General features: G+C 42.9%; 1 protein-coding gene across 2 annotated transcripts; it reads left to right on the plus strand.

Annotated features, from left to right (window-relative positions):
- The first annotated feature begins 1,839 nt into the window (after window positions 1–1,839).
- On the plus strand, window positions 1,840–26,206 carry LOC126272496 (trypsin-1-like). Of its 2 annotated transcripts, none has more exons than XM_049975386.1 (2): window positions 1,840–2,745; window positions 25,494–26,206. In XM_049975386.1, exon 2 carries the CDS (start codon window positions 25,507–25,509, stop codon window positions 26,098–26,100), a length of 594 nt encoding a protein of 197 aa, XP_049831343.1. In that variant the 5' UTR covers window positions 1,840–2,745; window positions 25,494–25,506; the 3' UTR covers window positions 26,101–26,206. The 2 variants fall into 2 exon arrangements, with proteins under 2 accessions (XP_049831343.1, XP_049831341.1); XM_049975384.1 differs by lacking the exon at window positions 1,840–2,745 and adding an exon at window positions 19,461–19,637.
- Window positions 26,207–26,779: the final 573 nt, after the last annotated feature.

The following is a 26,779-nucleotide window of genomic DNA, read 5'->3' on the forward strand; positions in this document are numbered from 1 at the left end:
TGGATTAAAAAAACTGGTTACGACTTCATTCTGTTATTCGAGTCGACGACATATTCAATAATTTCTTTTCTACCGTTTCCGTCGTAGGTTTTGGTACTTGGTGTGAAGACAATGCAATGGCTTGTGTGGTATGATGTTGTCTGGTAACTTTAAGAACAGATATTCATACTTCAATAGCATATTGGATAATTTATCTTTCATATCAGCTTGTACTCTGTCGATTTCGTTTACTTTGTTACCAGTTTCTTCCTTCTCATTTGTCACAAACTCTTCTAAATCTTGACGAATCTTATCAGTAACATCTTGTTCAGCAATCTGCAAATCTTCTATCTTTACATCACATATTTCAGCCATCAACCATTTTAGCTGTCTGTCATAGTGGTGGTCCTCCGGTTTAACTGGGTAAACTAAATAGTTTTTTTTTTCCATTATTAGTTCCTGTGGCTTCATTACGAGAATTTAAACTTACTTCATGCTCTGACATCCAGTATGCATCTTTAAACATTGACTCACAAAGCTGTGGACGTACTATCGCATCAAGATTATGTTTCTACTCTCCCACTTCAGCTTCCAATAACATTTGCTTCTTAATGGACTTACTTCGTTCTCTCACCACTCCTACTCCCTTGTATCCGCTGACTGCTAATTGAGGAATATCTGCATCTTTCTTCAAAAGTTTATTCTAGGTTTTTTTTTTACTTGCAGAATCCAAAAGGATAAAAGTTTCTTCTTGACACATTTTCTTACCAATAATAGGAGTAATAGTTTCCTATTTAAATGTTCCTTGTTCTTCACAATATAGTTCATCCTATTCATCTCTCGAGCCTTCCACTTAAGTCACTGTAACCTGTCTCTTTCCTAGTCCCACCTTCTTGTTTCCATAGTTTCTATTGTGATAGTTCGTCCTGGTTGGTTAGGCGGCCTTCTGTCATCAAATCGGGAATTCTCCAAAAATGATCCGTTTTGTTGTTCTTTTCTCTTCTAAATATGTACTGAAATTCACCGTCTCTTCGACCATAGTATCTTATTTCTTGAAATCGCGGTCGATGATTCCATTGCAGTCTCTGGTTTTGCTTCTACATGAATCTGTTGTCGTATCTGTGTCGATTTGGTTCTAGACCATTAGTATAATTATCTCGCCGCTGCATCTCTAAAGATCCTGTAGTTATCTTTTTCTTTCTCTTACTCTACATGAATAAAAAATTTGTCTTCGCTGATCAGCTCTATTGATAATAATTCCCAGTAACTGCCTTCTTATCCTGGAACGTGGGCGCATCACGAGCCATATTACGACATCCTTTTACTCAAATACTTTATCTAAATATCCTTATCTAGCTTCTTCTCCAAAAATACTGTGATATTCCGTTAGCCTCTCTAGGAGAGACTAGTATGCAGTCCTACCAGCATTTTGACCAGAGCTTTGTCTAAAAATTAGCACACGTCATTCTTACTTTATCTTGTTGCTTTCACCAATGCCTATCCAAACGATTAACAAGAAGAAAGGTATTTTTCGGCGTCGGTCCATACTATTTCTAAAACAAAAGCAAGAGTAGGGACACCAGCTTTCGGTTTGAATCTATTTAAATGCGTGTTGTGTAGAAAGCCTACCTGTCTTCGCTCATCGTCCTTCACACCATAATGCACAGATGGCAAGCTGGAATCTTCGGTCAGTTCTGGAGTGTGTAATGCCACAACGAAGCACAGCCAAGGCGCAGCAGCCATCTGTTGGATAGTTGCGCAAACAAAAGCACAGGTGATTCCGCCTGGTGGCAGTCAAATGAAATAGCGCTACGAGTAAGACAGTATCTGAATAGTGCTGCGCTCGGACGACGAAATAAAGAAGCACTGAACTAGGATATTGTAATTGAATATGGTAATGTTATGGTATGTCCATTTGTAAATAGAGAACTTGGCATGGTGTAAATTAATGTTTAAATGTGATGGAAATCCCCGAGAATGCAGACAATGCAGGATGGCACGCGAATTTGGCAGTAGAGAGAGAGATGTGTTCTGGAACTGGTCAGATGCAGAACAGAGATTACGCAGCGCGAAAGTGACGGTTTAAGTACGGTACGGTAACGTTGCTTATAGACAGTTAAAAGTGAGCTTACAACAAACACGAACTGGATTTATGGTGTGTCAGCAAGTCAAATGGACAATAACGCTTGTAGGATGTAACATTTCAACGGAGACGGCTTGTGAGCGATAAAGTTGCTGTTCCCGCTCAAAAAGCACATGGCACGCCTTGTGAAAGTTTGCGTAATTTAGGACGGACTGCAGCGACCAGCAGCAAGGTATGAAGTGACCAGCGCCTGCAGCTAATGTTGCAGTGTGACCTTACCACCATATGAGATCCATTGATGAGCTCACGCCAGCACAAGCAACGAACTAGTAGTGATCGTACGACAGTGTTTTTATGGACAGTGCATTTTATACCGCCGCCATAACAAGTACATTTATCCGTAGCGGACCAGTTTATGTATTTATCAAGTCAAGTTCTCTACAGTGTAATGTCTGTGTGAAATAATAAGTTTGTGATTCAAAGTGCATTCCACGAGTGTCGTCAATTATTTACAGAAAGTAGTTTATTATTATCCCAAATCCATCACTGTGTGTGCAGAAATACCAGTAAAAAGGCTATATTACGTGAGTATCGGCGTATTAATGCAACAAGAGGATATAATCGGAGTCAACGCCGAGTATTTCCAACACACGCCGGTGTATAAAACTGACAGAAGACGCCAGGTACAGTGCCACATTAATTATAGTTCAACTCGATGTGGTGGCTTTTCAGTACATTATCAACGTAAAAACTCATTCAGTTTCATTAGAACAAAGTGATTCTAAAGTAATGTTTTTTAACATCTCTAGTAACCATCAGTTCTATAGTGCTCATTGATTATTCAATTAAAGAATTTATTGCCACCACAGTACTCATTGTACCTTCAGTACAATGGAAATTCAGTAACACTAAAATCATTACTGACAGTTGGTGTAGATCAATCTAACTTAGAGCAAGAGTTTGTCATATGTGTGTGTGTTACGTAAATGTTGTTCGCCTGCTAGGCGTGATTAACGTACTCCAGTTAGTGCATTCCGTCCAGTCACTTCAAAAAGGTTATTTTTGTTAATGAAAATCAGAATTCATTTAACATTCGATTTCTTGTACGCCATCGTCAATATTTATTCAGTAATTCCGTGTAATAGTCTCAACTACATAGCAAAGCCATTCAGGCTTATTACACGTGACAGCCGCTTTCCACACGTCCGATGCCGCATCGTGTAAAAATATTACAGTACATTCGGATGGTGGCATCCCAAGTGACACATTGGGACATTTAGGGTTGCGTTGTTGTTGGAGTATTTGCAACTGTCGCATAGCTTTTGTTCAAGGTCACACAACGATTACCTTTCCTTACTGCGAGATGTGCTGTAGCAGTCAGCCTTCAGGTCAGAATTTTTAGTGGTTGTGGAAACTGAGCAGGTAAACTGGTTATGCTACTGGTGCAAGAGGCACAGCTCGGGAGCTGCTGTGGATAGCTGTCATATGCCCTTGCCTAGGACATAAAAAAACATCGTTTTCTGAAATCATATTTAGTGCTTATAATTTACTATACTGATAGCCTTCTCCGGCGTAGTAGAGCTGCTTCACGTGTTCATGAGCAACAAGAAATGCGGACGCAGTGCCTCGTCGACTATGGCTGTGCTTCGGGTCAGCACCGACTGGTAGTGTCGTGCAAGTGGCCTGGTGAGGTGTCTGTAGGCGCAAGCTTGCCGAAGCTCACTGGCAACAAATGCGGCCTGCGTCAGCCCTCCCGAAGATGCATAAAGATGCATGTGCACTTCAGTGACTACCAACGGCACATCACAGATGGCCGGTGTCGTGAAGGCGTTTGCCCATGACCCAGATCAGCAACACTGTGTGTAACCAGGGATGTGGGACTGAGGTGTCACGCCCAACAGGTTGCAGCCGGTAGTTTGCAGTCACTTGGTATAGCCATTCACCAGGGTATTCCCAGGCTCGTTCACGTTTTCTTTAAACATGGTTGTGGCCGAACAGCAGTAACGGCTTGCAGTGGCTAGGTCTCACTACAACCGCTGGCTGTGGTCTCTGAGCTGAAGTCACCTCATCAGGAGACAGCACATCATGATTTGTCATGTTGTCCTGTAACTAGCGAGACTCTCATTCCATCTGAATCAGAGATGCAGACAGGTTGACCAGACGCTGAAACCGAGACTTCAGTATCGGTCGTATTTACACTAGACATGTCAGCATTGATGCTGTGGTGCGGACGTTTACTGCAATTATCCAAACGTGTCAGCGGACTCTTCCCCACAGTGTTGCCTCATTTATTGTCAATTCCCCTTGCCTTAAGAAATTCCGTTTGTGCTAAGCAGCCTTGGAGTGGCTGAGCTTGGAGGTAACATGTTATGGCTCTGTAGGGCAAGGCTCACAGAATGACGAATTAGGTGTTGTCGTTAGGAACTATTTGCGCTTCTTGATTACGGTTCAGCTCAATGTGAAAATTTTTCATTAGCGGCGCCCTGTTCTCAGCAACATTACACTCCTCGTAGTATGTACCAGATCCGATTTACTGTAGTCTGCAGCAAGTAAAATTTTAAAAATGTTTAAGGGCACCAGGGAAGTCAATTTTCTGTGCAACCCTCCAACCTTCTTCAAGAAATTCATTCCAAAATTACATCCAAAATTCACGTAGATTACATTGACACTATTCCACGTCGTACAATGCCTGTGAATATTTCATGAGAGTGTTACAACTTAAATCAAGGTTTTAACCACAGTATGGCAGAGATGTGTCGCATTCTACTTACTATAATGTAATTGCTCTATTTATTACAATTAGTTTCAGTTCCTGCTTCTTAGCTGTGGCGTCAAGCCATTTCACGGGAATGTGGCCCAGAGGTAGGTCTGGAGGAATGGCAATTTTATGCCTCATTCGTAGGCAGAAGGTACTACTTGCTGTAAGAAGCGTGACTATACTAGGAGTAGAAACACTTATGGTGATGATCGAACCTCTGAGACTGTTTTTTGTGAACTGTTGGACATGTCCGATTCGAACAGACGTTCCATAGTAACACGCACCTTTTCTAATACAATGAGATCATCTATTGAGTGTAGGAGTTCTGCATTCAAAGTGTTGTTAAAGGCTATATTGTGGGTAAGCAGGATATCAAACTCTGGCCAGTACAACATTGGCGTCGATATCTTGATCGTGGTTCCGGTTAATTGATACTTATGTCACTTATATCACATGCCGCTGTTTTGACATTCGAGACTTTTCGTGCCTGTAGTTGTGACACCCAAGGACAAGGAGCATCTAGCAACCATTAACACATAGCGTATGTCTGATAGTACACAATAAAGGGAAGAAAAAATCGAACCAACGGGGATAATACACTGTAACAATACGTAATTACGACTTGCTAGTTTCGAAATCACAGCGCTTAGGATGCCTTGTTAGAGCATAAGTACTGGGATGACCATTCCCCTGAATCCTAATAAGTTTTCAGCTGTTCAGTAACAATGATACCAAAATCTGTGGGAAAGCATCGACTGCACCATCGAACGGTTGTATTGTACTGATATGTACAATGGAAGTTGTAGTTGACAAAGAGATCTTACCATTGTTTGGTGACGTCATTTGACTGACTTGGTACAGACCGTAATCTTTTTCATCAGAAATTTTTTAGTATTCCCTTTTTTCAAATTTAATCTTTTCCCAAACTCTTTTGTTGACATGAAGCCGGACCTAACTTAGATAGTAAAACATCGAAGGGACAAGTTATTATACTTCTATAGACAGCTTCATACGGTGAGAGACCAGTATTGATTTGGGCATTTGGAACTGTATGCACCGACACAGATTGGACAAATACACGCCTGGAAATGGAAAAAAGAACACATTGACACCGGTGTGTCAGACTCACCATACTTGCTCCGAACACTGCGAGAGGGCTGTACAAGCAATGATCACACGCACGGCACAGCGGACACACCAGGAACCACGGTGTTGGCCGTCGAATCAGTGTCAGCCAGTTTGCTGTGGTATACGGAGCTCCATCGCAGTCTTTAACACTGGTAGCATGCCGCGACAGCGTGGACGTGAACCGTATGTGCAGTTGACGGACTTTGAGTGAGGGCGTATAGTGGGCATGCGGGAGGACGGGTGGATGTACCGCCGAATTGCTCAACACGTGGGGCATGAGGTCTCCACAGTGCATCGATGTTGTCGCCAGTGGTCGGAGGAAGGTGCACGTGCCCGTCGACCTGGGACCGGACCGCAGTGACGCACAGATGTACGCCAAGACCGTAGGATCCTACGCAGTGCCGTAGGGGACCGCACTGCCACTTCCCAGCAAATTAGGGACATTGTTGCTCCTGGGGTATCGGCGAGGACCATTCGCAACCGTCTCCATGAAGCTGGGCTACAGTCCCGCACACCGTTAGGCCGTCTTCCGCTCACGCCCCAACATCGTGCAGCCCGCCTCCAGTGGTGTCACGACAGGCGTGAATGGAGGGACAAATGGAGACGTGTCGTCTTCAGCGATGAGAGTCGCTTCTGCCTTGGTGCCAATGATGGTCGTATGCATGTTTGGCGCCCTGTAGGTGAGCGCCACAATCAGGACTGCATACGACCGAGGCACACAGGGACAACACCCGGCATCTCCTACATTGGCCGTACACCTCTGGTGATCGTCGAGGGGACACTGAATAGTGCACGGTACATCCAAACCGTCATCGAACCCATCGTTCTACCATTCCTAGACAGGCAAGGGAACTTGCTGTTCCCACAGGACAATGCACGTGTATCCCGTGCCACCCAACGTGCTCTAGAAGTTGTAAGTCAACTACCCTGGCCAGAAAGATCTCCGGATCTGTCCCCCATTGAGCATGTTTGGGACTGGATGAAGCGACGTCTCACGCGGTCTGTACATCCAGCACGAACGCTGGTCCAACTGAGGCGCCAGGTGGAAATGACATGGAAGCCGTTCCACAGGACTACATCCAGCATCTCTACGATCGTCTCCATGGGAGAATAGCAGCCTGCATTGCTGCGAAAGGTGGATATACACTGTACTAGTGCCGACATTGTGCATGCTCTGTTGCCTGTGTCTATGTGCCTGTGGTTCTGTCAGTGTGATCATGTGATGTATGTGACCCCAGGAATGTGTCAATAAAGTTTCCCCTTCCTGGGACAATGAATTCACGGTGTTCTTATTTCAATTTCCAGGAGTGTATATTCCAGCCTGTATGTTAGGTGTTACCATAATAACTAACCATATTCCAGACTGTTCTATAAACACATTCCGTTTGCTTGCAAACCCATTGTCCGTACATCTACCTCTACATTTACATACATTTTCCACCGTACAGTGCGTGGTAGAGGGTACCCTCTACCACTAATAGTCATTTCCTTTCCTGTTCCAATAGCAAAAACAGCGAGAGAATAACGATCATCTACGTGTCTCGTATGACGCCTAATTTGTTATATGTTATCTCCGTGGTTCTTACGTGTAATCTGTGGCGGCAGTAGAATCGCTCTGCAGTCAACTTTAGATGCCGATTCCTGAAATTGTCTCAGTAGTGTTAATCGAAAAGAAGCCCTCCAAGGCTTGCCATTCGAGTTCCTGAAGGATGTCCGTAACCCTTGCAAGTTACTCAATCCCGCAGGTTACAAATCTAGGAGGCAGCTTCTGAATTGCTTCATATATACCTTTAATCCGACCGCGTACAGTCCCGAAACTCTCGGGCAACACTCAAGAACACGTCACACTAGCGTCCTACATGCGGTCTACTTTACAGAGGAATCACACTTTCCCAAAGTGTTCCCACTAAACCGAAGTCGATTATTCTCCTTCCCTAGTACAATTATCACATACTCATTCTATGACATATAGTTTTGCAACATTATGTCCAGATACTTAAATTACATAACTCTGTCAAGTAGGGCACAAGTAACACTATATTCGGACATTACGAGTTTGTTCTTCCTAATCACCCACATTGATTTACGTTTACCAACACTTAGAGGTAGCTGCTTTTCATCACATGTATTGGAGATTTTGTGTAAGTCAAGTTGTATCCTCGTACAGACACTTAACTTAGACATCTTCCAATACACCGCAGCAATATCAGCAAACAAATGCAGATTACTGCCCACCTTGTCCACAAGCTCAATGATGTATACAGTAAACAAGAGCTGTCCTATCACACACTCCTAGGGCACTCTGACGATACACTTGTCTCTGATGAACATTCGCCGTCGAGGACAACATACTGCGTTCTATTACTTAAGAAGTCTTTGACCCACTCACATTTTAAAGAAGCTATTGCACATACTCGTAGCTTTAACACTCTCAGCGGGGCACTTTGTGTGAGGCTTTCCCGAAATGTAGTAATAGGGAGTCTGCATGTTGCCTTTAATACAGAGTTCGCAGTATATGATGTGAGAAAACAGAAAGCTGAGTTTCGCACAACTGATGCTGTCTGTTGTGGTGATTCGTGGAGATAAGCTTGTTGGTATCAAGAATAATTACTATATTCGAACTGCGAATAAGTTGCAGGATTCTGTAGTAATGCGATGGTGGGGATATTGGTCTATAATTTTGCGGGTCCTTTCTTTTTGCCCTTCTTGAATACAAGAGTCACCTGCACTTCTAGCACAAATTGGGAATTGGTGCTGCGCGAGAGTTTCGCGATAAATGAAAGTTAGGTAAGAAGCCAATATTATACAGTACTCTCTGGGACCACATCCGCACTTGTTGACTTACTAGTTTTTAACTCTTTCAGATGTTTCTCTAGGCCAAGAATGCTTATTACTAACTCTTCCTAGCCGGCCGTTGTGGCCGAGCGGTTCTAGGCGCTTCAGTCTGGAACCGCGTGACCGCTACAGTGGCAGGTTCGAATCCTGCCTCGGGAATCGATGTGTGTTAATTTGGTTTAAGTAGTTCTAAGTCTAGGGAACTGATAACCTCAGAAGTTGAGTCCCATAGTTCTCAGAGCCATTTGAACCATTTGAACTAATTTGTCCATACAGAAGCATGTTCGATGGTCAAATCAGTGTATGTCTGTACGATTCTCCTGCGTGAACAATTTTTGGCTGCGAAATTTAAAATTTTGTCTTTCACGTTGATATATCTTTCAGCCACACCAGAGTAGTCAACGAATGAGTGGTTGGAAGCCTTACAGGCGATTAGCGATTTTACAGAGGTCTAGAATTTTTTTGGTTTTTCTGCCAGATCTTTTGCGAAGGTATGATAGTGGAAGTTTGATGTATGTTTCATGTATAGATCTTTTCAAGGGACTCACGAACCTCTTCCAAACTATGCCTGCTTCATTTGCGCCTTCTCTACTGAAACGAGATTGCAACAGCCTGTGATTCCTCAGCATTTTCTGAATTTCCTTGCTAAATCGTGTTGGGTCTTTTACTTCCTTAAGACACTTACTAGGCACATAGTTCTCCAGACCATGATTTGCAATCTGCTTAAACTTTGCCCACAATTCCTCAACTCCATCTTATTGGTAGTAAGTCATGCCAATTCGGTGTCTAAGTGAGATGCTGATAACTGCTTATCTGCTCTTTCTAGCAGAAAGCCTCACATATCCTTCTTGACTTTTTTATTAACCTTTGTAATGATAGTTGATCAATGACAATCACCATCTCTATACCGACTCTGTCGATAAGGTCTAAAATATTTCCATTGTGTGAAGTCTGCAGTACTGTCAGCTCAAGAAAACGTGTTCAGAATTACTTTGCAATGACTGTCTCTCTGTATCCCCCGCCCCAATGAGTCAATAGAAATCCCAGTCTGGACGCGGTAGGTTAAAGTCGCCTCCAACCAGTATGGCATGATCTGAGTGTTTACACATTACTGACCGTAAATTTTGTTTGAATAAGGCTAGAACTGTTACAGCGCAATCTTCTGGTTGGTAAAAACATCCAGTAATTAACTTCCTTTCATCTAGACCCATGATACGTGACAAGATAACTTCACTGTCTCACTCCGACCTTAACAGAGGTAAAACTTTCAACTTCAGTGAACACTCTCACTCTTATGGCGTCTAACCTGTCTTTCCAATATATGTTTCATGAATCCCTAAAGATCTCAGAGCTTTTCACTTTGGGTTTTAGCCAGCTCTCGGTGTGAATATTAATTGTTGCGTGGAGACTTTCGTGGAGGAGAGTAAATTCAGGAGGTTCATTAGGAACACTGATAAATTTTGACACACGAATTGTCTTTCCTCTAAACATGGTCTGACTTCCCTTCTGAGTACCGATTGGCTAGTGTTCAGCAGAGAACCTCAAACTATCGCCTAGAATAAAAAAAAACCCTCATGTGCACTCCACAAATCCTCTGCTACCCAAATATGTGCTTCCTTTGTATATTGCACCCCTGCCTTGCCAATAGGTGTGCTATATATCACCATTCGATAATGCAGGACCAGAAGTCTATAACCAAGACTATCACAGAGACGACGACGCTTTGGTCGAGATCCTGCACTTGTCTCCAAACCAAAGGACCCATATCAACTTTGAGAACATTGCTGCAAACTGCTAGGTTTGCTTGTACACCCGGAGCGAGGCGAGCAGACTTCACCACTCCCGCCAACCTCCTTTGTGAACTGATGCTGGTCTCAGAAACCTTATGACGCGTGTCATTAGTGCCGACGTGAGCAAGAACTTGCGGGCAAATGCCCCCTGCACTTTCGATAGCTGCAGACAAGGTTCATTCCACATCTCAGAGAAGGCCCCCAACAGACATACCGAGTGCACATTGCTGGCTTCCTTTCCAGTCTTGAATGTTGCCTTCCTAAGTGTGCCAATAACGTACATGTGCTTGCTCGAACTCTGCATAAGGAATAACCACCTGTTCACTCACTTTGCGTACAGGCAACGCTAGACAACCAGCTTTCACAGTGGCCCTCCATCTTGTGCAGTGCTGTGACAGCAGATCCACTGCATCGAGTACACTAGGAGTTGCATCGGCAACAGAGCCTGTGGGTAAAACAAGCGACACTGGGGTGTCCCATGTGACACGCCAGATTCTCCGCCATCCCTGTACCCGAAGGCAGCTGCCTTTAGCTGACTGTCCTTAGCCAAGAGGGCATTCAGATGTTCGTGAACTATTATGACAAGCTCTTCCTGCGTCCGCACGCAGCTTGCACACAGCCGATGAATGTTATCAAAACTAACCGAAGAAATAAGTTATAGAAGGAGACAGAAACTTAGACAAACAATTCCCTACCCTCTTGATGTGTAACCGATGGACACTGATGTCTTAATGAGTTATGTAGCTGGCTGTTCAGAAGAAATTAAACTGCGATACAGACTGCATGAATTTACACTTACAATTAGAAATGCGAGATGTAACCTCTTAGCGAAAAACCACGAAATTTAAGAAACATGTTACTAGGAAAACACACGAAATCGAAATGTGTAACTTGATGCTCAGAAGATGTGTATCAGGAGACGTCTTTGGACTGACTGATTGGCTTACTAAATGAACGGACGCTTGTCTTGGAAAAAAAAAATGACCAACTACTGCCCTGCAGACTGCCTAAATGTACACTTACAAAACGTGAGATTAAACCTCTTAAATAGAAAGAAAGGCACAAACGCAAAGTACACAGCAGACGTGTTTCATCATATCAGATAAGTTCTTACCCCGATCAATCAGTAAAGTTATTGCTAAGCCTCACTTAAGAAACCAGTTATTCACTAATGCTGAAGCCACCGTAGCAGCCTGCTAGCAGAGATTGCGGTCGTAATATCAACATAGAAAAATGGTAGAGATTAGATTAGATTAGATTAGTTTTCGCTCCATAGATCTGTGTTGAGGAGATCCTCCTGGATGTGGAACATGTCACCTTTTTTTATTTTTTATTTTTTTAAGCTGAAATAACAATACTAATAGTATAAATATATACAACACATAATTTGTTTCTATTAAAAAATTCGTCAATGGAGTAGAAGGAGTTGGCCACTAGTAAGTCTTTCAGGCTCCTTTTAAACTGATCTCTATTTGTAACTAAATTTTTTATGTTTGCTGGCAAATTATTGAAGATGAGTGTTCCTGAATAGTGGACCCCTTTTTGAACTAAAGTAAGTGCTTTTAAGTCCTTGTGCAGATCGTTTTTGTTCCTGATATTGTATGTATGAACTGAGCTGTTTGTTGGAAAAAGAGATATATTATTTAGGACAAATTTCATTAAGGAGTCAATATACTGCGAGGCAGTAGTTAGTATACCCAGTTCTTTGAAGAGGTTTCGACAAGACGTCCGTGAGTTTACTCCACAAATAATACGTATTACACGCTTTTGGACTCTGAAAACTTTTGTTTGACTTGAAGAGTTACCCCAAAATATTATACCATATGACATTATGGAATGAAAGTAGGCAAAGTATGCAAGCTTTTTCACTTTTATGTCGCCTATGTCTGCTAACACTCGAATTGCAAATACAGATTTGTTAATGCATTTCTGCACTTCTGTGGTGTGCTCCTCCCAACTGAATTTATTTTCAAGTTGTAATCCCAGGAATTTAAGACTGTCAACCTCTTCTATCTGCTCTTCTTCGTAATTTATGCATATGCTGGGTGGAAAGCTCTTACAGGTTCTGAATTGCATATAGTGAGTCTTTTCGAAGTTTAATGTCAGTGAGTTGGCTTTAAACCATTTATTAATATCCATGAAAATATCATTAGCAGATCTTTCTAGAACTGCACTAGATATACTATTTATTGCAACACTTGTGTCATCTGCAAACAAAACGAACTCTGCTTCTGGCAGTGTAACTGATGAGAGATCATTAATGTACACAAGAAAAAGCAATGGCCTTAAGATGGATCCTTGTGGGACACCACATGTAATTTCTTCCCATTCTGATGATGACTGATGACTTAATTCACTAGTCCCTTGCACTGACACCCTTTGTTTCCTGTTAGCGAGGTATGACTTGAACCATTTTGCAGCACTGCCTGTGACACCATAGAATTCTAATTTATTTAAAAGGATGTTGTGGTTTACACAATTCAATGCCTTTGACAAATCACAGAAAATACTTGCTGCTTGTAACTTGTTATTTAATGAATTAAGTACATTTTCACTACAGGTGTAAATAGCCTTTTCGATATCAGAACCCTTCAGAAATCCAAACTTTGTTCTTGATAATATGTTATTTGTGGTCAGATGGTTGAGAAGCTGCCTGTAGATTACTTTCTCTAAAATTTTTGAGAATGCTGGCAAAAGTGAAATCGGTCTGTAGTTTGATGGCATCTCTTTATCCCCTTTCTTGAACAGAGGCTTAACATCTGCATATTTCAGGCAGTCAGGAAATGTCCCAGTTATAATTGACTGGTTACACAAGTAACTTAGAATTGTACTAAACTCACAAGAACATGCCTTTATTAACTTTGTTGATATTTCATCGTAACCACTAGAATGCTTTGTCTTTAAAGATTTTACTATGGAAGTTATTTCTTTTGGTGATGTGAGTGACATATTCATGTTCCTAAAGCTACTTGTAAAGGCTAGTTTCAGATATTCAAGGGCATTACTTACTGATCCTGACAATCCCATTCTAATCGTCAATGCATACCTGTTACCAGCTGGCGTTCTGTTAAATGCACTTAAACTATCAAGTTTAACGATCTGAAACGGCTTTGATGGCTCAACAAATTTTTGAAGAGGGATTTTTTTCATTGCTAAAAATTTGTCATTTTGCACGTGGTATGCAGTTTCGTACATACTGGTCCACATCACGTTTTCTCGCCTCGCACCAAAATGTTTCGACTGCGCTTCTATCCATCACTCTTCGATCACCATTACCTGACGACATATGGTCTTGTGCTAATTTAAATACTTTGTTTCTGTGCGAAAACAGAACCACTACGCTGGCCGTAGTGACCGTGCAGTTCTAGGCGCTACAGTCTGGAACCGCGAGACTTCTACGGTCGTAGGGTAGAGTCCTGCCTCGGGCATGGATGTGTGTGGTGTCCTTAGGTTAGTTAGGTTTAAGTAGTTCTAAGTTATAGGGGACTGATGACCTCAGAAGTTGAGTCCCATAGTGCTCAGAGCCATTTGAACCAGCCAGAACCACTGCGTTCCACGCCCGGGTTCCCGGGTTCGATTCCCGGCGGGGTCAGGGATTTTCTCTGCCTCGTGATGGCTGGGTGTTGTGTGATGTCGTTAGGTTAGTTAGGTTTAAGTAGTTCTAAGTTATAGGGGACTGATGACCTGAGAAGTTGAGTCCCATAGTGCTCAGAGCCATTTGAACCAGCCAGAACCACTGCGTTCCACGCCCGGGTTCCCGGGTTCGATTCCCGGCGGGGTCAGGGATTTTCTCTGCCTCGTGATGGCTGGGTGTTGTGTGATGTCCTTAGGTTAGTTAGGTTTAAGTAGTTCTAAGTTCTAGGGGACTGATGACCATAGATGTTAAGTCCCATAGTGCTCAGAGCCATTTTTTTAGAACCACTACGCGCAGTCCACATTTTGTTGACTTGCATAGTACGTTCTCGTGCATTACAAACTGCGGCAGCACCATTTTCTTGCTTCCTCTGCCAGCTTCTCACAGATTACCCAAGTGGATGTATCACTGTCACCTTGCAGGTCAAAGTATCCGCATTTGTATGTTTCTTCCCATGTCTATGAATGACCGTAGTCAAACTCAGTCAGCTTAAGAACTAAGCTGTTCAACCTGCTGAAGGGATCCTTCAAAACCAGGCAAGCATTTCAGCCTGTTACAACTTTAAATTACTGCCCATACACATAATGTTGGAAGCAAGTGATCCCATAGATCATGGCCAACATTTCTTTCTGTGTGGTAGTGTAATTGCGTTCCAATCTGTTTTCCTGTCGAGATATGCACGTTGCAGGATGCTCATTACCTTGCTTCCTAAGCATCCTATAAAATATAACAGGACATTGAGAATGCTCCACTGAACAATTTGAGTCAGGGAACCTGGGGTCAGAGAAGCTAGCTTATGGAGATATGGAAGTAGACTTGCCTATCGCTTTGTCTAGCATTACTATTTTCCAGCTTATGTACAACCTATATGTGTACATGTTTACACATACTGTGCTGTTTATTTATATGTACATCCTTTATTTCCTCCAAGGAAACAATGAGGACGAGCCTGATTACTAGGAAGTCGTGATGCGGTTTTTGTTTACTTTACTTGTCCATAATGTGGATCTGTTGTATCGTATTTACATTAACGCGCTATGAATCAACGCCAGACCTATTCAACATGACGGTGCACCGCCTCACTTGAGTGTGGATGTCAGAAAACATCACAATGCTGTGTTTCCTGGTGGCTGGACTGGAATGGTAGGTCCTGTTCCGTGACCTGCGAGTTCACTTTACCCGAATCCTCTTGATTATTTCGTATGGGGACATCTAAAGGCACTTATGTATGAGAACCCAGTGGATATCTCAATGGCATTAGTCGCTAGAATTGTAGCTGCCTGTGATGCGATTCGAAACATACCAGGGATATTTGTCAGAGTATGTCAGAATCTTGTTTGCCAGTGGTAACCTTGCATTGAGGCTGATGGTCGTTGGTTTCAGCTCATTTTGTAAGACAGAGTACAAATCGTACGTTCATTGTATTAGTGGTGGTATTTGCAGTTCACTGAAGCTAATTTAAATAAAGAAATACAAATTAATGCAATTTTATTCATATTATCTCCTTAAGCTTGCTTCTCCGACCCCTGCTGCAGCCAAGTGGGGTGCTCTCAGTGCTTGTGAGGCCAATTGAGGAGCGACTTGATTGAGAAATAGCGAACTGGTACCGAAAACCGACAACGGCCGGGAGACCATTGTGCTCACTACATGCCCCTCTGTATCCGCGTCCGGCGACGTCTGAGGGCTCAGGATGACACAGCGAGCGGTCCGTACTGTTGGGTCTTCAAGGCCTATTCGGATGGCACTTGTTCGTAGGTTTTAGGCTCTTCAATCAGCCGCAAACAGGCCGTACTAAGGCTAATTTCGGCGGCCTACCTGCCCAACTCGAGAGCAGCTGCGACGTTTTTGACAAATGCGATTGTGTCCTCTGTTACCTTGCCAGATAAAGACGATGTGAAGTTTGCCACTGTAGGATCCATAGGACGAGAGGATACATTCGGTATGGCCTTAACTTAAAAAAAAAAAAATGGTTCAAATGGCTCTGAGCACTAAGGGACTTAACATCTGAGATCATCAGTCCCCTGGATCTTAGAATTACTTAAAAGTAACTAACCTAAGGACGTCACACACATCCACGTCCGAGGCAGGATTCGAACCTGCGACCGTTGCAGTCGCGCGGTTCCGGACTGAAGCGCCTAGACCGGTCGGCCACCATGAGCGGCCCCTTACTTGTGGTTACGACGTGGGGTACCAACTTTTGACATGGGACCTCGTCCTTCAGACGATACAACGCTGTTAGATATGAGTGAAGTATGCTGTCTTACGCACATTATTTTTTGTGTAGCCATACAACTGCAGTTTTAAAGCTGTAGAGCTCAAACATTTATCGATTCCCGCTTCTAAAATGTCCCTAAGACAGCGATGTCTTGATTGTTCAAAAAGCAGATGGTCAGATGATACGGGTGCATAATTGCTAAGAAATTAAGATATGAATTTCTCAAGACCATTATCTAATCGGCATCCTTCAGAGACATCACTGAAATAGCAAAAGCGGTGCACTAGTTTAGCACAGCTTGAAGAACGTAAACTGTATGTATGATTACTCTAACAGTATCACGCACACAGTAATGATGATGTCTAAGCTCCACAGTAATTTAACGCAAATTATCTCGCGGAGCCAACCGAGCGAAGTGTCGCACTGGCACTACTGAACTATTCTTCGTGAGGACTGCGGTTCGAACCACCGTCCGGTCATCCATTTTTAGATTTTACTTAATTTTGCTAAATCGCTTAAATCAAAAGCCGCGAGGATTCCTTCGAAAGGGCTCTACCGATTTCCTTCGCCACCCTTTCGAAATCTCCATGTCTAATAACCTTGATGAGACTTTAGCCCCAAATTGTCTGCTTTCCATCCTTCGGAAACCTGCTTTCAACGCGACATGTGCACTGAGATTGGAACTACGAGCAGTAATATGCATCATGTGAGCATCACATTCTACAATGTTCAGTCGCAGGATTGGAGTTTGACGAAGGATTGGGGACAGGATCCTTGAGGTTAGATATAGCCTGTTGATCGATGTGAGACATCGGTTTGGCCAACTGGAAATTCCAGAGGCAATCTCGACAGGAGATAAGCTGGTAAGGGAAATAGGTACAACTATTGTAATTTGTGGTAAAATATTATGGGAGCAGCCTGCTTAGGGCACCGGTCTCTAAGCTTACACACTACCTAATCTAACTTAAACTAACTTACGCTATGGAAGATTCACACACCCACGCCCGAGGGAGAACTCGAACCTCCGACGGGGGGAGCCGCGCGGACCGTGACAAGGCGGTTACCCCGCGCGGATGGAAATAGGTGCATCCACTGCACGTAGATTACTAGTTCATATGAAATGAGATCCTCTGTCCTAAAGATAAGGCCTGCAGGACGAAATGCCAATTTCACTGTGGCAGTCTATCACTGCACCCCCACTCAGAGTAAATTCATATCTGCCAAACAGAAATACTAGGGCAAAGTCACAGACGCACAATGCGATATTAAGAAGCCCCATGTCTCAGAATTCAGCCACGAGGCTCAAAACATACTGACAGTTACAGAGTAAATCTTATGTAATTTCCATGTGCTAAAACTAGAGGAATTAAAGCTCATACTAAAGGGTAACGATAGCCTCTCGTCATGTATAGCATCGGAGATCTGAACAGGAAAGCAGACAGCATAGTACTGTCAAACAGAAGAACTGGATTGAGAAGCGAAAATAATCTACTTCTTCAGGAGACATTTCACTATGTGGCTGAAGTATTACAGACGCGGAAAACAGGCGAGACAGAAATCAAAATATTGCTCAGTAAAACAAAAATCGTATCCGGTGACAATGAAGGAACAATGTTTGTAAAGATCTACTCCTGCAACGGAACGTTTTTGGTGTATGTTACACTTGTCAAAGATGATGCTAAAATGCATTTCAGCATTAAAAAACAACGTACTAAAAGAAATGAAAAGACAAAATACACGCAATTAAAAATCGTGAACTTCACGATTAAAGTTACTTTCTGGAGGAAGTGGCAAAATGAGTGGTGCAAAGAATAGGGCCGCTGGATAGATGGTGCCAAGTAGGACAACCGTCCTTTGACAAAGAAAAAGAGAATACAGAAATAAAACAGGAAGTGAAATGTAGAGATACGTAGTAGAATCTCCGTTTTTGTCAATTTGAGAAAAATCGGTGAAAGCGTTGAGCAAAGTACTTTACTCAGTTCGACACCTTTTAAGGCTCTGCCCAGTGTCATAATGTTACTGCATTCCACGTGACATTCTGGTGACAGGATCGGTTGAATGTTGTACCTCCATCCGAGCGTACAGACGCCCTCCAAGACGGGGAGTTTCCATGTTTTAATGTATGAAAAACATGTTACAGAGCGGCGAAATGCAAGTGGGCGCCGCTGAAGATGAATATGGAACATTGAAAATAGTATCTACTCTGTTACGTTATTAATGCTGCAATGTTCTAAAAGCGCCTAGAAAGCTTGTCAAGTCAACTTTGATTATGATTACTGAACTTCATAGTTATGGATAATTATAATATTTGAAATAAAGGTTCGCAGGTTATGTTTGATTTATTCTGAACAAATCAACACCTCCTTGACTTTTGCGTCTTTTTCCTCACATGTGGTGACAACGGGCAGATTTTGCACTCGACTGCTTCGTATTAGCCAGAGTACCACGGGAATTCGGAGCATATTATCGGTTAGCAAAAGTCATTTTTGTAGCTTTGCCCCTGGTTCGAGTGGGTCCCCCTGGGGCGGTAATTACAATTAGAAGTCCCACTGTTTCATGTAGGCCGGACGGTAGACAGAACAACTACCCAGGAGCAAATCTGACAAGGAAATCGCCACAACTTTCGTTTATGGGCTGATGGAGTCACACTCTCGACTTAGGTATCGAGCTGAGGAGCTCCTTCCTGAATGAAATTAAGTTATAAACCGTATACATGTGAGGTCAGAATCGTTGAAAAAGAATGCCTAGAAGGTTTACGTAGGAACGGAGTGACAATATTAACAGCATGAAAAGAGTCGTTTGGGTTTTAGTGATTTGCACGTACATTATGCTAAGCTACTGAAATCTAGTAAAGTGTCAATACCAGTAAGAGTCATACGAACGCACATCATTCCCGCATTATGGTTCAGGTATTCGTGATTATGTAACAGAACAGCTATTATGCATTAGGGTTATCGGCTATCAACTGTGCAGATAAATCAATGATGTAGCAATCAAAACCGCGTATAAGAGAGCACACTGCAGGGGGGAATCACTCCAAGAGAGATGTTTCGCACAGCGCTTTTTGTGCTCCTGGTGGTGGCCCTCAGTGGCGCAAGTCCCCTAGTGAAACCCATTCCGGGAAGCAAGCCCCGCAGGCCACGTCTGGACGGCAGAATCGTCGGGGGCTCCGCTGTCAGCATCTCCCAGTATCCATGGCAATTATATTTCGAACTGTGAGTACTAAATCATTGTCTTCTGTATGTTACTATTTCTCTATAGCTGAAGCCACAGATTAGGTTAACGGAGTCTTGCAACTAACTGGTGAGTTGATTAGAAAGGCAAGCCTCGCCAAAAATAACAGTTTGTGAGACAATAGGGAAAAAAAATCTACCAGACCTTTTTATATTGTATTTTTCAGAAAACTATTAGTCTCTTGTTTCTTAGAAGTACTTGAAACGGTCCTGAGAAATGCTAGTATATTGCAACCTAACAACAGGAAATAATTTCGTACATGGCTGTTTTTGTCAGGAAATAGCCGTGGTAGCACGAAAGAACTAAAGGATAGTTTTTCCCACTATACTTGTTAAAACTCAAGGCTAACATTTCCCTGAAAGAAGATAAACTATGTTTAAAATGGTAACAATTTTTCTCATTTTCTCCACTACCATTGTAAAAATGAATCAAGTATAACTTCGGCCCATTGTATTCCTCTCTCCATGCAATCAGTGTGTTCATGTTTCGCCCCAGAAAGAAAGAAAGACTTGAGGTCCTTCGCTTTCGATCACTTAATCTTGATTGCATCACTGTAAAGATTGTCGAAAGTCAACTCTTCCCTCATATTCACGTTGCTTTGGAGTGTAACTAATCACTTCAAGTATGGGCGAATGTCCCACAGAAATACGTAGTTACTGGATGCACTATTTGTCTGTCGAATGTAATAGTTTTCTTAGTTGTGGTCTGAAGTACTGGTCAAAAACTTCCTTCATACTAAATATGAGTAATTAGTCTGTTTTTCTACATTAAAAGGAACGGGCAGTTTTGAAGAATGAGTAATAACTCTATCACAGTCATACTGTACCTTGTTCACGTCATGTTTCTTCATAATTTAAACTAAGAACGAATTGTTATTGTTACACAAAAACGAATGGCCCATTAACGAAATCAGATAAGGCATCCAGTAGAACGTTTTCTGGCTGGAACAATAATTTATGGAAATAAAGTCATGCCAAATTTTTTCTTCTGGTTAGTGGAATTAAATTTTTCAAAATAGTGCTTATTTTTCAAGCAGTGAAGCAATTGAGGTGTCACTTCGTCCTGTTCCTTTGATGACCTCTTTCACGATACGTACATACAGCGTCTTCCACAGTAGTGAAATCACTAACATTGTTACGAAAACAGCCACCATGAAATTCAAAGGTTTTTTTTGTGAGTGAGTTTTGAACTTCGATTGATTTGCTAGAACCGCACCATCTTCGTGCTGCAATAATTCAGGCAGGAAGTGTTATGATAATAGTGGGATTTGGCCTTGTCAACGAGAATGAGCTAAAATTACGAAAAATGAGGAAGTCACAAGAACTGTTTTTGAAATCCATTTGACAACTGGATAGTAGGTGCCTTCAATAGTAATATCAGCGAAATATCTACGTACCTATTAAGGTCGCCACATCAGATTCCTTGACATAGTAAAAAAAATTTAATACGATGGACATACGCAATTTATGATACTCTCACGAACGATTAGGTGAAATATAAATGGTTCCTTCGAATTCTGCTTTCTAACATGGCACTGAATTTTATGTGCCCATTTCCAACCATCGTGGTAACCTGATTATCAAATCTTTCAACATATTTTTGTTTGCACGATAGTCCACAGAATCGATATATTTTGAAAATAAAATCGTTGTTCGTTGCTGGGTGTCAAGTTTTCAAATTAATTTGATATTGTCCAGGTTCGACCATTAAGCAACATTCAGATTTCAAGATACTTCTGGAGTGCAATTAATTCTACCTTTACTGTGTGAGCACTGAAAATGACAAGTTGCATAAATTAGTCATGTTAAAGACCCATTTCCCCTTTTATTATTACTTTTAGAGGTAAATGGTTCATTATAGATGTCCTTTCGCATTTGTTTAACTTTTCTAGTCTATATCAGAAAAGATTTATTTTTCAGATACATGCCAAAATATAGAATTAAGATATATACGGATGTTGATGTTATTTTTCTGATGTGGCACGACTTTCAGCTGGCTGGTGACCAAACCAAGCTGATAACAATAATTTACACAACGTGGTTACTGTGTTTTCGGGTATTATTGTATGGTACTATTACATGCGACTAAGGTTTACTACCCAGGATATTCCTAGTGTGACTACAAACAGTCAGGTCAGGTCACACTGTTCGTTCAAGATGACAGGAACAGGTTCGTAAGTTAATGGTTCCGATGTCGTGGGATCGCTAAACTTTATTCTTGGATTTAATTTATGTTTACGTTATTCCAAAATGACACAAATTTGAGCCACATTTTTGTACATATCTCTGAACTTAAAATCGATAATGCAAGACAATTGAATGTTCAGAAAATTGTTTGATGCAACAACATTAACATAATAATTATTGCCACATTGAAAGAGATTTACAGAACTGTGCTGTTCTCTGTGATATACTGGCGACGAAGTTTGTACACTTTTATGAATGTATTTTACATTGTGTACCTGTTTTCAACCCATTACTTAATTTCCTTGCAACAGATGAACTCAGTTTCACTGACAAGGGGAGGCCACGTTTGGAACGCGTTTGGAACTGAACGTCCGCTCTTAACAAATTCTGAGAACAATATAGACCAAGATTTTTTTTAAAGAAAGAAAAAAAAAGTGGTTGGCATTCAGGCGCTAGATCACTGGATCGAGTTCCGTTCGTCATTCTTTTTTTTAAATTTTCAACGCAGTCACTTTCTTTACTATTTATGTTACAATTGATATAATGGGAAAAATACGTGCAATTGGATGGAATTTTATTAAATTAACAATGTTATTTGGCTGTCTACTAATTTTTATTATCATAATAATATAATATTCATAACTATCGACTAATAAACGACCAAACGCATAAAGTGATACTGAAAATGTATGCATGTCTGTGTCTTCAAAACTGTTCGTATTTAATCGGAAAAGAACGAGAAATTGCTTCTTGGAAGACGCTATTAAAATACACTCGATACTGCATAACCAATTATCAGTGCCGATTTGTAAGGAAATACTGCGTTATGCATGGTTTTCTTCCAAACTATCGTCTAAAAGAGAGGTTTTTGAAATGTTAACGAGGTTTATTTTTCCACGGAGAACGTCAAAAGACCTTGCGTATGCGGAAACATAGCACGTTTTCCACGTCTTTACGAAAAATACCATCCTGCAACTTGTACTCGTAAAGTCGAAAGCGACGATTAATTGTACATCTTTCAAAAGTCGTCTGTGCCGCTCAAAACTTGGAGGTAACAAGTCGCTTCGGGCTCCTTCCAGATATAAGGGATTTCTCAAATCACGGACAAGCATACATTTCCAGTATCACTTTATGCGTTTGGCCATTTACTAGTCGATAGTTATGAATATTACATTATTTGTGATAGTAAAAATTAGTAGACTGCCAAATAACATTGTAAATTTAATAAAAGTTCATCTGATTAGACGTATTTTCCCCATTATGTCAATTGTAATATAAATAATAAAGAAAATGAATGTGTTGAAAAAAAAACTGACGAACGGAACTCGATCCAGCGGCTTCAACGCCAACCGCTTTGTTTTCCTTTAAAAAAATTTGTGTTTTATATTATTCGTTGAATTTGTTCACGGCGGACATCCGATGTTACCCGTTCAGTTTGTTGGGTAGTCCGTCCACTCAGTTCTTTAATTAGAAAGGGAAGCTAACGCTCTAACAGAACACGCTTTTTTTCATTTTATTCCATCTTGATCGTTCTGTTTAGTCGTTGCGGACGTCGCATGACATCCGTTAGAGTTCGTTTTGTTGATCGTTTCACTCAGTTTTTTATTACAGGGGCCAACCAGCTCTCTGACCGAACACGCTGAGCTACCGTGCCGGCTATTTAGTATTGAAACTTCCTGGCAGATTAAAACTCTGTGCCGGACCGATACTTGAACTCGGGACCTTCGCCTTTCGCGGGCAAGTGCTCTACCAACTGAGGTACCCAAGCAGGAGACTGTGTGCCGGACCGAGACTCGAACTCGGGACCTTTGCTTTTCGCGGACAAGTACTCTAACATCTTAACTACCCAAGCACGCTAAAATTTTTGCCACAGCTGGGACACGAACCCAGGTATACTGTTAACAAGGCAGATGTGGTAACCATTACACCACTGTTGCAATATAATGAGCTACCATATATATATATATATATATATATATATATATATATATATACTCCTGGAAATTGGAATAAGAACACCGTGAATTCATTGTCCCAGGAAGAGGAAACTTCATTGACACATTCCTGGAGTCAGATACATCACATGATCACACTGACAGAACCACAGGCGCATAGACACAGGCAACAGAGCATGCACAATGTCCGCACTAGTACAGTGTATATCCACCTTTCGAAGCAATGCAGGCTGCTATTCTCCCATGGAGACAATCGTAGAGATGCTGGATGTAGTCCTGTGTAACGGCTTGCCATGCCATTTCCACCTGTCACCTCAGTTGGACCAGCGTTCGTGCTGGACGTGCAGACCGCATGAGACGACTCTTCATCCAGTCCCAAACATGCTCAATGGGGGACAGATCCGGAGATCTTGCTGGCCAGGGTAGTTGACTTACACCTTCTAGAGCACGTTGGGTGGCACGGGATACATGCGGACGTGCATTGTCCTGTTAGCACAGCAAGTTCCCTTGCCGGTCTAAGAATGGTAGAACAATGGGTTCGATGACGGTTTGGATGTACCGTGCACTATGCAGTGTCCCCTCGACGATCACCAGAGGTGTACGGCCAGTGTAGGAGATCACTCCCCACACCATGATGCCGGGTGTTGGCCCTGTGTGCCTCGGTCGTATGCAGTCCTGATTGTGGCGCTCACCTGCACGGCGCCAAACACGCATACGACCATCATTGGCACCAAGGCAGAAGCGACTCTCATCGCTGAAGACGACACGTCTCCATTCGTCCCTCCATTCACTCCTGTCGCGACACCACTGGAGGCGGGCTGCACGATGTTGGGGCGTGAGCGGAAGACGGCCTAACGGTGTGCGGGACCGTAGCCCAGCTTCATGGAGACGGTTGCGAATGGTCCTCGCCGATACCCCAGGAGCAACAGTGTCCCTAATTTGCTGGGAAGTGGCGGTGCGGTCCCCTACGGCACTGCGTAGGATCCTACGGTCTTGGCGTGCATCCGTGCGTCGCTGCGGTCCGGTCCCAGGTCGACAGGCACGTGCACCTTCCACCGACCACTGGCGACAACATCGATGTACTGTGGAGACCTCACGCCCCACGTGTTGAGCAATTCGGCGGTACGTCCACCCGGCCTCCCGCATGCCCAATATACGCCCTCGCTCAAAGTCCGTCAACTGCACATACGGTTCACGTCCACGCTGTCGCGGCATGCTACCAGTGTTAAAGACTGCGATGGAGCTCCGTATGCCACGGCAAACTGGCTGACACTGACGGCGGCGGTGCACAAATACTGCGCAGCTAGCGCCATTCGACGGCCAACACCGCGGTTCCTGGTGTGTCCGCTGTGCCGTGCGTGTGATCATTGCTTGTACAGCCCTCTCGCAGTGTCCGGAGCAAGTATGGTGGGTCTGACACACCGGTGTCAATGTGTTCTTTTTTCCATTTCCAGGAGTGTATATATATATTCGACGACCGAAATTATCTTCCGATTTTCTCAGTAACGCTTGAGAAGCACGGGCTACTGCTTACATATTTTGTTGTCCTCATGGATTACTACGAGTGTACGAAGTTTACAGTAAATACGCGTTCCAAACGTCGTGGCCTCCCGTTTTGAGTTAAAGCCTTGGTGCAGATTGATAAGATGAACCCGCTGAAGTCCTTTGTTGATATTGCTTGTTCTTTTCTCATCAGTGGCACTTACAACATGTGCGGCGCCTCCATCATCAGCGTCAACTGGGCCCTCTCTGCAGCTCGCTGTGTCGATGGCGTCTCCACCAGCCAAATGCTGTTGCGTGCTGGCACCTCCACCAGGGGTAGTGGTGGTTCCACGCACAGAGTGGCCGCTGCCTACATTCACGAAGGCTACTTTGGGAACGACTACGACATCTGCGTCCTCCAAGTTTCTAACTCCTTCAGATTCGGCACCAACGTGCAGCCCGTGGACCTCGCCTCGGCGGACGCCACTGTTGGAAGCTTAGCAACAGTCACCGGCTGGGGTGCGACCTGGTACAACGGCAGCCCCTCCGACACGCTTCTGGCGGCCACCGTCAAGATCATAGACCGCGATACGTGCAGCCGCTCGTACGGCGGCATCACTGACCGCATGATCTGTGCAGGAGTGACCGGAGGTGGCTACGACGCCTGCCAGGGAGACACCGGTGGTCCTTTGGTATCCGGCTCCACCTATCAGGTGGGCATCGTCTCCTGGGGCAACGGATGCGGCTTGGCCGACTATCCGGGAGTATACACCAACGTCGGCAACCTTTGGCCCTGGATCCAGCAAGCTACTGGCATCTAAGCAGTGGAACAGCTATACTGCACAAATAATAGTCATTTTTTTGAACTTGGTGTTATTTTTTGTGCACATTTACTGTTGTCAAAATAAATAATGTCTGCATTTAATACATTCGACGTTAAGTAGGCTTTTACTCTGTTCTCATTTTATAATAATACTCCACTGGCTACTAGAACGTCTAACAGTCTAATGGTGATACAAATTCGTGAACTCTGTCACATTCTGTGCGAGGTATACAGGGTGAGTAACCTAACGTTACCGCTGGATATATTTCGTAAACCACATCAAATACTGACGAACCGATTCCACAGATCGAACGTGAGGAGATGGGCTAGTGTAATTGTTTAATACAAACCATACAAAAATACGCTGAAGTATGTTTTTAACACAAACCTACGTTTTTTTTAAATGGAACTACGTTAGTTTTGTTAGCAAATCTGAACATATAAGCAAATACGTAATCAGTGCCGTTTGTTGCATTGTAAAATGTTAATTACATCCGGAGATATTGTAACCTAAAGTTGACGCTTGAAACCTCCGACGTTCAGTTGCGTGTTGTAACAAACACGGGCCACGGTCGGCGAGCAGCATCTGCAGGGACATGTTTACGATGACGACCGTGTTTACGAGTGTGGCTGTAGTGCACTGTTGTGGTTTGGCCTAGCTGTCGCAGTGTCCGCAT

The sequence above is a fragment of the Schistocerca gregaria genome, chromosome 5 (assembly GCF_023897955.1).
Source record: "Schistocerca gregaria isolate iqSchGreg1 chromosome 5, iqSchGreg1.2, whole genome shotgun sequence".
Lineage (NCBI taxonomy): Eukaryota > Metazoa > Arthropoda > Insecta > Orthoptera > Acrididae > Schistocerca > Schistocerca gregaria.

What these genes read in the sequence shown, in the direction of transcription:
- LOC126272496 (XM_049975384.1), top strand. Translation starts at nt 19,468, where the DNA reads ATGTTTCGCACAGCGCTTTTTGTGCTCCTGGTGGTGGCCCTCAGTGGC. An exon ending in TGGCAATTATATTTCGAACT is followed by an intron (nt 19,638 to 25,493) that starts GTGAGTACTAAA and finishes TTTTCTCATCAG; the next exon opens with TGGCACTTACAACATGTGCG.